The sequence below is a fragment of the Fusarium oxysporum genome, chromosome VIII (assembly GCF_013085055.1).
Source record: "Fusarium oxysporum Fo47 chromosome VIII, complete sequence".
Lineage (NCBI taxonomy): Eukaryota > Fungi > Ascomycota > Sordariomycetes > Hypocreales > Nectriaceae > Fusarium > Fusarium oxysporum.
The window spans coordinates 2,819,891-2,832,632 of record NC_072847.1 but is presented as its reverse complement, the minus strand read 5'-3'; the positions used below and the strand labels follow the sequence as shown (position 1 = coordinate 2,832,632).

Here is a 12,742-nt window from a genome sequence, read left to right as displayed (position 1 = left end):
CCAGTTGAATGATAAAATGCGCTCAGATATGAGACGTGATGAATGTAATTAAAGATCCCGGCCTGGGGAGGAGAGAGGGTGAAGAAAAGAATGCTCATTCAGAAAAGGCAAGAACGAGGAGTAAGAACTTTGAAGCAAGTGCCATCGAGATGTAAACTGGAAAGAACGACCTGAAAGTTGGAGGTAACTACGACTAATATCTAATTCAAGGCAGGTGCAGGTGCAGGTGGTGCATGCTCCAGGTATAGAAGCTGCAGGTCAGGTCGTCAGTTCTTCTCCACTGTCAACGGATGCCGACTCCTCTAATTCCACTTGAACTCGTTCATCAGTCTCCATTCTAGGCCCAGGATTTCAGGTCGTTGTTGAACCCTGCAAGAATCGGGCTACCGCAGCAAAAACGCAAGCCACTCTAGCGGTTTATTGAGAATCTGTTGGGTCTCCATACATCCACGAAGGAGCCCCGACGAACGAACAGCATAGAGACGCCGAGACCCATCCCGCCAGTTAATCACTCTCATCACTGCAGGGTTGCTTTTGGGCTTGTTTAGCCTCCTGAGCTGGAGCCAAACAGAACAATGCCGATATGAACTGGATGGGAGGTCCAAGCTTCGAGGTCGATATCAATGTCCATTTCCGTGCTGTTTGAATGCCTATCCTATCCCAGCCGGCTGGGTTATCAGGCTGACTGGGACTGGGCTGCTCGCAACTTGGAACCAAGCTATCGGGCACCTGCAGTAAATCTCCCTTACCTCCAACGCATTTGCCAAGTATGGAGTGAGACCACTCAGCATACGTAGCACAAATACAAACACCAATTGCAATACGCAAGGTAGCGAGGTCCTTGCGTGTCGTGCGTCTGGGGCAGAGAAACTGTTTGCTCAAATTACAGGGATTGACAGCACCCATGTCCCATGTTCCATGTTGCAGCTCACGGCCCAGTCCCACAGTGCAAGGACCCCCGTCAAGGATATTCCATGATCCAGGATCTAGTCTAGGCTCAGCTGAGACGCATTATCCCTTTATGATGTCTTCAACCCAAGTATGGATTTCGGTAGCGATTCGGTCATGCACAATAGAGCTGACCCCATTCTATAACATATCATATCGCCGATAGCCATTATCATCTATTCGGTTGTTATTACCCGATTCCTCTTAAGATTCAAGCCCCAACAAGAAACACTGAGCTAAAACATGAAACACAGAAACCGGAAATAGCTGTCGCATGTTCTAGTTGGCATCGGACACTGCGCGTATTGCAGCCTCTCATGTCATACCAGCCAGCCCATTTTCAGCTTCCACGCAAAACTCCCAAGCCAGTCGGCTTAAACTGGCCTTTTACTGTGGCTACACACGATACAGGGTGAGGAAGCTACCGGCTCGAAGCCTATTTGTCAAGCGTTGCACAGTAAGCGGGATCATTACAATGTTTGCTGTGCTTCAATTACCACAAGGGCTTCGACTCTAACTTGAACTAATCAATGGAAAAGGGAAAATGCAAGGTAAGGAAATAGTATGCTCAAGCCTTGTGGATAGCTTCTGGCATTGTGGGTCATTAAATACACCGTCGATCCCCCCACGTCGATTAACGGGTTTCGAATTCTATTTTGGCCATCATCTTCCGAAAATCCGAAAATCTCAAATGGCGATCGTTGGCCTATACATATTCACAATGCTGATCAGCATGCAAAACGGGGCGGTCAAGCTTTCAATATAGGGTCTTGGTAATTACCTCATTTACCGTATACAGGTGATGCTCAGCGCAATCCGCGGTATTCAATACAAGACGTAGTAGGTTACCGCAACTATCCAACAGACTTTTAGCGTCGTGGTGATCTCTGAATCAGTCATATGTCTCGCGATCTCACTAGATCCTTTCGACAAGGGTAGCATTGACATCAACCTCGAGACGCTTCGCACCACGCGGCTATTCGACCCCCCACTTACTGTTTGTTTGTTTGTTTGCTTGCTAGTGTGACTTGCCAAGTCCTAGAAAGACAAAGGAAACGACTTCGGAACCACTTGATGGTAGTTTTGGACGCAGCAGTACTAGTTATTGATCCTCCTTGGACCATCTACGACTGGACCGAACAACCATCGTTTCGTGACTGTCAGAGGGAGGGTTGGGAGTATGAGCCCGCCTTGCAGCAGCACCTTGCGATCGTGCAGAAGCCAAGCATACTGCGAACTGGTGCTGCTCATGCAGTACACGCTGGTAGAGAGCAATGGGTTCCGACTGTTCGGAGTAGGGCCTGCATGTCTTACCAGATCGAAGTTTGGCAGGCATCGTCATAACGTGTGCCATGCCTGTGGCTTATGGCTATCGTTTCAATTCAGCATACTAACTTTTCTCATTTACGACAAATCTGTTCAGCAACAACGTGGCTTATGCTCATTTTGATAATGATCACTCACAAATGACGCCGATGCGGGTGAAAAGGGGACGTCTTTCCCTTTCCCCGAAAAACATAACACAGCACATGTCGATTATGTTTTTTATGAATTCTGTGAACTAACATGGATACTCGGCTTGACGACAGGTCCACTTTAGGGACACAATTGTCACTGAACAGGGTCCAGGATACTTACGAGGCGGAGAATGAACAGCCTACTCCATACGCAAACTTAACAAATTTGCAATCTTGGGGAATGGCCAGGATGTTTGAATATGTCACGTTCGTGAGCAAGGGGGCCAGTCTTGGCCGATAGAGATCGGGCGCATTGGATTTACAGTGCATGAAGGAAGCTGACTTTCGGTACAGAGTAGATCAGTTGGAATGGTATGGTGACATTGAAGATTTGGAAAGGATCTTCATTGACCAACTCGGAGCCATTATTGTTGACAATCATCGGGCTTGTGGCTTGTGGTAAACTTTCAAGTTAAAGTTGCTCGGGTAAGCCACGAGAACTTCGAAGCCCAAAACGGGATCCAAGTTTGTTTAATGAATTGTGCAACTTCACGGTTTCACAGGACGAAACTTTGAGTTCAAGTTCGGCAACAATCCCTAACACCACGGCTGAGTGCATCAGTGAGTGCTTAATACACCCGTCGTTGCTCTGTGTTACGTTTGAACAAAACAACATCAATGCGTAAGGGAGGTGTTCTATCTTGCTGTTTTCAGCCATACCAGCGATTTGTGCGATTAGGCAAAGCTATATTCGCATCTCTCCTGCAGTAAGACCCCGCAACGCTGGCAGACAATTGCTAGAAAGCAAACTATCAGCGCTGTTTGTTATGGCCAGCGCTTTGCGGCTGAATCAAAAGCAAGCACCACGGACAATTAAAACGTGACGAGTATGTGATGCGCTGGGGATCAGATCCTGTCATTTGTGACAACAGATTTTATCACTTGCCATGTCCCTGTTACCTAGGAATACATTCCTTTTTCTTGACAGATCGTTGTATCCCAGTTCAAGGAATTAGTGGCCAACACGTCAGAGCCATATGAGACATATTCCTCGTTGGTGTAGCCATGGTGCTTCTGGTTGGCCATCGACATTGAGCCTTGTAAATTGATACGAGGCGGCATACAAGGTTACTTTTTAGTGTTTGTCTCTGCACATGGAAAAGGAGAGGTGCCGTCAATACAGGTCACTGTCTGACAGCACTTGCACACGGAGTCTAAGACACGATCCGGGCTGTCGTGGCTTAGAACAGCGAGTTGAGACCTATGGTTACACGACTTGAATGCGGCTTTCCGTCCTATGTTCCGCAGACAAAAGTCGAGCTGAAATTTTGTGGCACGGTACGCAACTCATGGCAAGTGTTTCAGGGGCTTGAGCAACACCAGAGTGACCGTGAGAAAGACGGTCAGAGCCCAACTATTCTGAAAGGTGGGAAAGTTATGTTGGTGTTGCTATTTTGCTGAGGTGGTCTAGTCGTCCATGAGTTCTGCGAGCTCAGCTTCTTCCTCAGCCGTCAACACATTGCCATCCTTCTCTTCTTCTTCCTTTTTGGGTTCCGCAGCCTCCTGGATCTTGACAAGGACCTCGTCAAGCTCAGACTTTCCAAGCGGCCAAGTTCGGACAGTACCGTCGATACCAACACTGCAAACCTTGCGAGGGGTACCGTCGGTGTCCTGGAGCAGAACGAGGTCGGTGACTTCTTCGTAATGGCCAACCAATGTACAGTACAGTTTACCAGATGAGCGATCCCAAACCTTGACATTCTCATCGCGGCCTGCCGTGATGACCCATTGGTCTGTTACGAGAACACCTCGTACATAGTCCCCGTGTGTGAGTGTGTCATCAGCGACAAAGTTCCTTGAACGCGCCAGGCATTTTGCAGTTCCGTCAGCACTGGCAGTCCAGAGGTCTGCATCCTCACTCATTTGGTCAAAGACAAGTCGGTAAACGCTGGTCTCGTGTTCCTGGATGGTAAGTCGCTCAGCATCGGGGCGGTCGGAGAAAGATTCGGGCAGCTGTTCGTAACTGTCCAGGGTGACTTTCCACCGTCGGATGTGCGGGTCGCTGCCTGCGCTGGCAAATACGACAGTGGTAGGATCGCTGAGTACAGGATCGATGGCAAGGTGCTGGACGGCAAGCATTGTCGTGGTGGGATCTTGCAGGGTATGTAGTCGTTTACCTGACTCTACGTCCCAGACGAAAATCTTCTTGTCGGCACCTCCGCTGATGAGAATGTGCTTGCCTGAGACTGTAGCACAGATGATGGTCTTTACAAAGTCGGTATGGCCGCTGAACTTGCGGCCAGGTTTGGCGGTCTCAATGTCCCATGACCAGATGTCCTTGTCCCACGAACCTGCAAAAACCGTCTTGTTATCTTGACCTCCTGTTGCAAGGCAAGTTACAGGGGCCTTTGGTCCACGGTAAGTCGTTTTGGTCTCTGAGGTCTATAAATGGTTAGTAGATGTAGCTTCTTTAGAGTATCCAGACATACCTCGAGGTTGATTCGGCGAACAGCGCCAGCAGACTCAGCGATGAACACACAAGTGAGAGGTGCAGCAGGGTCTGGGACAGCTGCAAGAATCTTGGACTTCATAATTACGGGATTGCCATTTTTGTTGCTTGCCTTGGCAGCCTTGCGTTGCCGCGAAGCCTGAACAGCACTGTAGGGTTGGTTGGTTATAGCTTTGTAATAGGAGATACGGTTGTACATACTCTGTCTCGAAGAAGTGATCACGGTCTGCAGATTGCATTTTGATGATCAAGATTTATACGTGTTATAGCAACAGGTTCTGATACCGGAACGCAATATTAGCCTCAGTGGTAGATACTGTGCTTGTCGTGAGTCTAACTCGTGATATTATCTCTTGATCCAGGTTAGGTAGGCAGCCATAAAAGAGTTGGAGATCTTTGGGTGGGAGTTGAATTTTAGTGGAGCTCTTCCCTGTCACGGCGCGGGGTCTTTCCGCGACTTTAATTGCGACGCGCTCAGACGCGTCTCCCGACAAACGCCTGTCCCACTTCTAAACCAACCACCACCCATCATCGCCCTTTTTCTATCATAGCAAATATCCCATTGCTCGTTGATCTGAACGACTAAAACAATATCACATCGACGACCATGGACTCGACAATCGCTTCTAAACCACGGCCTCGGCCCGCCCATACACAAGGAACTACTCGCTGTGCCTACACTCCCGATGGAAGTCGTCTTGTCACAGTAGGCTCCAACAACACGATTCGTCTCTACAAAACAGGATCTGATGGAGAACCGATCAATATAGATGATTGTCAGGAACAGAACATGGCTGTTGCCGCTGGAGACGAATTCTTTGTTGTTGGATCCGAGGACGGCACCGTCAGTTTATACTCCCTCGAGACAAATACCTTTGAGCGCTTTCTTACTCGAACTGTACTGCCGATTCGCGATGTTGCATTGACTAATGATCGTCAATGGTGCGCTGTGGCAAGTGATGAGCTGAGTGTCAAGATTGTGAACACAAAGGACATCACACAGGTCAAGCACCTTCGAGAGCATGCCCGGGCTGTACGAAATGTCAGCTTCGATCCTCAAGGGCGATTGGTTGCACTTTCTGGCACCGATGGAATTGTTTATGTATATTCTCTCACAGCCGAAGAGCCAGAGCTGATTCGAAAGGTGGATGGTATCATTGGCGCTATCGACGGAGACAGCGAGACCTCAACACGCGTTGCGTGGCATCCAGACGGTAGAGCATTTGCCGTACCGACACCCGTTCGAGACATCCAGATCATCTCCAAGAATGATTGGGAGAAACAAAGAACTTTCGCCAACGGGCATTTGGCTGATATCACTGCCATCGCCTGGTCGCCCAATGGCGCGATGTTGGCATCAGCGAGCAAAGATGGAAAGGTCCTCATCTGGGAAACCAAGACACAGTCCGTCATTGCAAGATACGACTACTTCAATGTCATTGACATTGTGTGGCACCCTACCAAGAACATTCTCTCCTTCACAACCACTGATGGTGAAGTCTACATCTACCCAGACTTCCTAACAGACCAGTTCTCGCCTCTGTTAAAACTGGCCACACAACCTGCCCCCTTCATCCACGACCCCCTTGCCGAGTTATCTGCGAACCGAAGACCGCCTCCAGTCAACGGCCAGAAGCAACAAGGTCTGCCAACGAGACCCCGAAGGGAGTCACTTGGAAGTCTCGACTCATTTCTCGAAGGCGGAGATGGATATGGTGACGATGACTTCGTGGAGGACGATGACGGTGCTGGATACACCATTGGGCAAGGCCAGAAACGAGCTCGGGATGGTGATGATGGGTATGGTACCTCAAATAAGCGTCGTCATATGCTTGAGCCGCAATACCATGAAGCATTTCAACCAGGAGCGACTCCCTGGCGAGGGAACCGCAAGTACCTTTGTCTGAACCTGATTGGTTTCGTCTGGACGGTCGATCAGGACTCACACCACACTGTTACAGTTGAGTTCTACGATCACGAACTCCATCGAGACTTTCACTTTAGCGATACCTTCCTCTACGACAAGGCCTGCCTGACTGAGCATGGCACACTCTTCTCATGCCCACCTAAAGATGATGCCCCTGCAGTCATATTCTATCGACCGCACGAGACATGGACGCAACGATATGACTGGCGCATTGAATTACCCAAGGACGAAGCTGTGACGGCCATGTCTTTGAGTGAGTCTTTTATTACAGTCACAACTAGTGCCAACTATGTACGAGTATACACCCTATTCGGCATGCCATATCGTGTCTATCGACCCAAGAGCACACCAATGGTGACATGTGCTAGCTGGAGGGATTACGTATTGACTATGGGTAATGGACCCATGGGTGCGGATGGTAACACTCGTCTTTTGTACACAATTGAGAATGTCAAGCGAGATGAGATTTGCCAGAACGAGGATACAGTAGCTCTTCCCGAGGGTGCCACACTCAAGAGCGTCTTCTTCTCGGACAACGGTGTAAGTTTTCTCTATAGGACTCAGTATAAGGGACCGGACTAACCTGCGACCCAGGACCCCTGTATCTACGACTCAACAGGCACTCTTCTTACACTTCTTCACTGGCGACAGCCTTCAAGGGCATCATGGGTGCCTCTTCTAGACACGAAATTGCTGGACCGTTTAGCATCAGGTCGCAAGAACGAGTCCTACTTTCCTATTGCAGTGGCTGATAACAAGTTCCACTGCATCATTCTCAAGGGTGGTGACCAGTACCCCTATTTCCCTCGTCCACTTCTGTCTGAATTCGAGTTCTCCATCCCTATATCATCAGCACCTAAAACCTCGAAGCGCAAAGCCCGAGAAGGATCTGAGGATATTGACATGGCCGATGGCGATGAAGATAAGGATGAAGACGAGGATGGTTCTTCAGAAACTCGCAAGCTCGAGCAGCAGTTCATGCTTCATAACGTAAAGGCAGCTCAGCTCCGAGATCTTGTGGAGGCTACATCGAGCAGTCACACGCAGCGCTCGCAGCTCTCGCGTCTTGAACTCGAGATCGACAAGACTCTTCTGCAACTCCTGGCGGTCGAGTGTCGTGAAGGCGAAGAGCGAGGCATGCGTGCGCTGGAGATGGTACAGCTCATGCGGGATCGTACAGGCCGCATGATGGAGGCTGCTGGTAGAGTGGCAGAGAGATATGGAAGGACGATCTTGGGAGAAAAGATTCGTGAGGTTGGTGAGAAACGGATTGAAGGACTGGAAGATGATGACTTTCCATAATATCAAGGGTGACTCTGGATGATGTCTTGATGTGGATTTGGATTATGTATAGCATTGGAGGAGCATAGGATCTTGTCGTTCGGGTTCGAATATGACAGATAATGAATATCATGTATCAAGGAAGACCAATTGTCTCTTCATTTTAAGCTCTGTCGATGCTATCGCTATGGAAATCACGGTTTTGATATGAAGTGAGTGGTGGCCTCCTGTCCCTTCCATCACAACTGTTAGGAAGCAGACTCATCACGATATTCGATGTCTCGAAAAGACACTGCACTGCTAATAAAAATTGTTGCCGACTCAGATTCCGGACACAGCTGATATGTCTACATAACCTAGGGGAGGCAAGAAAACTTGGGACCTCTATCCTAAGTGATGAGAAGACTTAGGTAAGTTTAGTATATCTTGATAGGCATTTAGACCAGTTAGCTTAACGTCAGAAGTTCTCTTGCTCCCCGGGGACAACCTATTTCTCACACCCATTGAAACTATGACGAGTCATGATAGCTTCGATATATACGGAATCTAGAACTACTAAGTGCTTCGACATTGCCACTGACCGAGCTTCCTCCAACAACTATGTATCTCTAGAACTTGTATTCACATCTGGCTAGTGTCTCAAAATACATACGAAATAGTCAACTGATTCTGTGCCCAAAAGGAGTTAATACTCAGGGGCTGACAGTTGTTGTCAATACATGGATGTACCATGTCAAGTATTTCTAAGCATATCAAAATTTTGCTCTTCCCTTGTGGAAATGCGACGGATGTTGTACCCGCAGGAGTCGATGGCGATCATGATACCCTGAAAGTTTTGACTTTTTTTTTTTTCTCCCGTCAGCAAGCAACGTTGAACTGTTGGAGATACAGTACACGCAACGTATGCTAGGTGTGGCTTCGCATCGGTCCGGCCGAAAGAGAAGGAATTCCAAAAGAAGGAATAAATCGTGAACAGAGATTTTTCTGTTGGCAAGGCGTCATGGATAGAGTAACATCGTTAGTGTGCACGGGTTCAGTGTCAAACGATAGTGTCTTGGTTTTTGATGAACAAGGCAATGCGGCAAAATCAACTGCCGAAGACCCAGCAAAGCTAGCTTTTTACTAGCATGTGAGTCGAAAACATGTTCATTCCCTGAACAAATTCTGAGAAACGGCCCAAAGGTCGGAGATGGCAAGCAAAGACTTTTCGGCCGGAGGCGCCCATCCCAAAAGGTCGATTTAATACCGACAGACAGGGTCAGATTTCGGAATACGGCCCATATCAGCACAAGTTTGTAGTGAAAGCGGAGTGGCTCAGGTACGCGGCGAATATGAAGCGCCATAAAACCTGCCATCGGAAGAACCGATGAGGTCCCTTAGAGCGTTCTCGAACATTTCGATAACCACAGAACCTGTTAGCGCTCATGCGGTTTCTGTCGTGCATAACACGACCAACTTCAAGTTGGTACTACAGCATTTCCAACACTAGGGAGTGACGTGCGCTGCCCTGTCATCCATGTCCTCGGGTTTTGAACATGAGCCGAAATGCATCCCTGTTTCAGCCCGTTCCCCTTTTATTATCATCCCGTTTCGGACAGAGCGCCATAGCCATGTCCAACACCCGATGAGAAGAGTCGAGGAAAGTATATTACAAGATAAGCAGTCGTGATTTCATGCGTAATCTGGGAAAACGTTAACCGTGTCCTGAATCGCGAATGCCAGGCTAGATGCCACTAGTCAGTCATCATAGATTGTAGCTCGATATACTGGGATCTTGCATCAGGGGACGGGACGATCTGGTCGTGCGAACTGGGGAAGTGATAGACGCTTTGCTTTTTGTACTGGGCCTGAGACGCATCAAGTATCACAGAGATGATGAGCACAGTCCGACAGAAGGACAAACTGTTCTACGGACGAGAACCACGTAGTATGGGGGCAAGATTATGTTGAAGATCCTGCATTCTCATTAGTTCAATATGTCTCATCAAATAGCAATATATGCTATTGTGAGAGCAACTGACAGAAAATTCAGTGCAAGTGGCCCGCGTAGTTCCTGTGCCCCAATATCTATCAAGGTAAAATGCTAGAACTGCATTTCGATCCTCCAACTGGGTAATTACAGTACTGTACTACGTACATAGTCTGTCGGTTCCGAGCTCTGCCTGAACAGATCATGAGAGACCGAACATTATCGGGTTGCAGTTGAAGTCGGCCCTATGACAACTCCTTGCAGTAGAAGCCTTATGAGCTCCTCCTCTGACACAGGGGACATGCATTCTAAAAATGCTGTTAAAAGGACCCAATTCATCGGTCCGAGGCTTGGCATCCCACTCTTTTCGGGATGGTGGTCTGTGGTGAGTTTTTGGGTTCACTGGCTGAAGCTGGTGGCGAACCGGCGTCAAATCTTAAATTGTCTGAAGTCAGGTTCGAGCCGTGGTTTGCTCGCCGTGGGGGCTTGTGGCTTTGAGATGGAGGCCTTGAATGCAGTGGTGTTGCCATTTGGTACACTTTACCTAACTTACGCCGGGCCTGTTGTGGAACGCTCCCACGATTATCCAAAATCTGTATTATTGAAAATTTGAAAATGGACAGGGTGACGTTGTTGAGTTGTTGGTTCTTCAAAGTTGCTAATGTCATGAAGCTCAACATTGAAGCAGATGCACGAGGTTGAGAGCCGTACTGGCATTGATTGGTTGATGATATCTGAACATATTGTAAAGTCGGGGGCGTGTACAGTTTACATGAGTCAAGAGCCTGTGACTTTTAACTCAATAGCTGCCTGCAGTGAACCCTGTAGACTGTTAACCTTTGGAAATAAGGTCAAAATGCTGTCGATCAAATTCAACTCGGTCGGAGACAAATGACATTCGTACACGAAACGGGGATAAACAGCCTATCAAAGCTTGATCTGTACTGGTAAACACAGAATATTTGGTCCCCTATAATCAAGACATCAGCCGGAGTTGGAGTTCACAGAGTCGGTTTCGCTTTGAAGCTGAAAATTCTTCATTCCGTGGTTGTCACTGGCTCTCGCTATCACCGGAGCTAGAGATCATGGGCCTGAGGCGGGAATGTTTTCGGGACTGAACAGCATACTATAGTAAGTATTGAATGGGAACGAGTCATCATCATCTCGCAAACCGCCAGCTCGGTTATGTTCAACCGTTGATGATGCTACATACCTGTTGCGGGGAAAGCTGATGCATTGACGGCATTTGTTCAAAAGCCGGTCGATGATATTCGCAAAGACCCATGTGCCCCATCAGACAACAAACTTAAATGCCAACCTGTTGGATCTGTGGAGCTGTTACACGAGAAACTGATTGAATCGGGATGATCTAGAACACGGTATAAACGATTGCGATGTGCTTAGAGTGTTGCTGGTGTTTGCCCATGCTTAGCAAGTTGTGGAACGTTGGTGAGCCTATTTCAAGAAGAGAGGATTAAAATCCACTTATCAGGCGTCATTCTGAGAACACTCAAGGAACCTCGAGAGAACATGCGAAGAAATTTTGAATGCCCGTTTTAGAATCAAGCTTAGAACCCGTCAAACGACAAGGTTCCAGGTTCCTGACGCTGTGGGCAACGGCCGGTCTCTGTTGGCCGTTGACAGAGAACGTGGTAGTTTGCTTTTTGGATCCCGCTTTGATCCCCTGGCTTGTGTTTTTTCGTCTGGTCCTGGCCTGGATATTAGCTAGGGGAAGTTGTCCGAGATGCAGCCATAGATTTGGTTGTTGAGACCAACAGACGCCATCGCCAAGGTTCGACTAGCGGAAAGAGCTAAGGCCCCTGATCACAGTTGAAGTGGCTCGCGGATCGTCATAACTTCGACAAGCTGTCTGCAGGGTTAGTTTCTCTAGGTAATTTCTGACTCTGTGGGCTTGAATCAGTCCTGAACGCCTCACTTTAAAGAGTCGGGTCGAATATAGGAGATTGGATGCTGAACTGGTATCTTCGTAAACTTTGCATGTTTCATTGCGGATGAGGAGTGGAAGTGGAGATGTAAGCTCACGCTCTCGTCTTTGAATGGACATGAAGGTTGAGTTGACATTAGCGTTAAGAAGCAACCAAGTACCTTAGAACGGGAAGGAAGCACGGGGCACGGCCGCACGGGCGACGGGCCACGGAGGAGAAGCCGGACCACGGGCAGGAAAGCACGGAGCACACAGAGGTCTTGCATCTGATAGGTTGGGGAACTTTGGGAGAGAAAGTGCACCTGTCTCCTGCCCAGCTAGGAAATCAGAGACTGCTTTAAGGACTTTCAGTGAAGCCAGTGTTTAGCACCTTCCAATGATAAAGCCAAGAGGAACAAAAGAACCTCACATAGCCCGACGAAAGGGAAGGAGCATAATAGTAATGTCGAATGAAGGACGAGAATCATGTGACCACATCTAACAGCATCTGTCTGTGCCTGCATTAAGGTCAAAGTCAAAGTCGAATCAAAGCACACCACCAAGATATTCATTCGTAGAGGCTATTCATCAGAGAGGCTCTAATACAACATGCACAATTATTAGAACCCCTTTCATTCGTTCAATCACCAACACAAACTCTTCGGTTACCATTTGCGGAAACTGTACCCAGCTGGACAAGGGTCGACCACCAGGGAGACTTGTTGAG

General features: G+C 48.2%; 2 protein-coding genes across 2 annotated transcripts; one reads left to right on the top strand and one right to left on the bottom strand.

The window, feature by feature from the left end:
- Positions 1 to 3,872: 3,872 nt before the first annotated feature.
- FOBCDRAFT_205542 (WD40-repeat-containing domain protein) lies at positions 3,873 to 5,113 on the bottom strand (the record flags this gene model as incomplete). Its single annotated transcript, XM_031187883.3, has 2 exons — positions 3,873 to 4,847; positions 4,895 to 5,113. 2 exons carry the CDS (start codon positions 5,111 to 5,113, stop codon positions 3,873 to 3,875), a joined length of 1,194 nt encoding a protein of 397 aa, XP_031035148.3.
- A 309-nt stretch (positions 5,114 to 5,422) lies between these two features.
- FOBCDRAFT_188368 (WD40-repeat-containing domain protein) lies at positions 5,423 to 8,275 on the top strand. Its single transcript, XM_031187884.3, has 2 exons — positions 5,423 to 7,381; positions 7,436 to 8,275. Exons 1-2 carry the CDS (start codon positions 5,522 to 5,524, stop codon positions 8,141 to 8,143), a joined length of 2,568 nt encoding a protein of 855 aa, XP_031035149.2. The 5' UTR covers positions 5,423 to 5,521; the 3' UTR covers positions 8,144 to 8,275.
- The last annotated feature ends 4,467 nt before the right edge of the window (positions 8,276 to 12,742 follow it).

Bases quoted from the DNA above. Each gene is read 5' to 3' on its own strand.
- FOBCDRAFT_188368 (XM_031187884.3), top strand. From the start codon at position 5,522: ATGGACTCGACAATCGCTTCTAAACCACGGCCTCGGCCCGCCCATACA. The intron at 7,382-7,435 runs GTAAGTTTTCTC...CCTGCGACCCAG, and splicing joins TCTTCTTCTCGGACAACGGT to GACCCCTGTATCTACGACTC.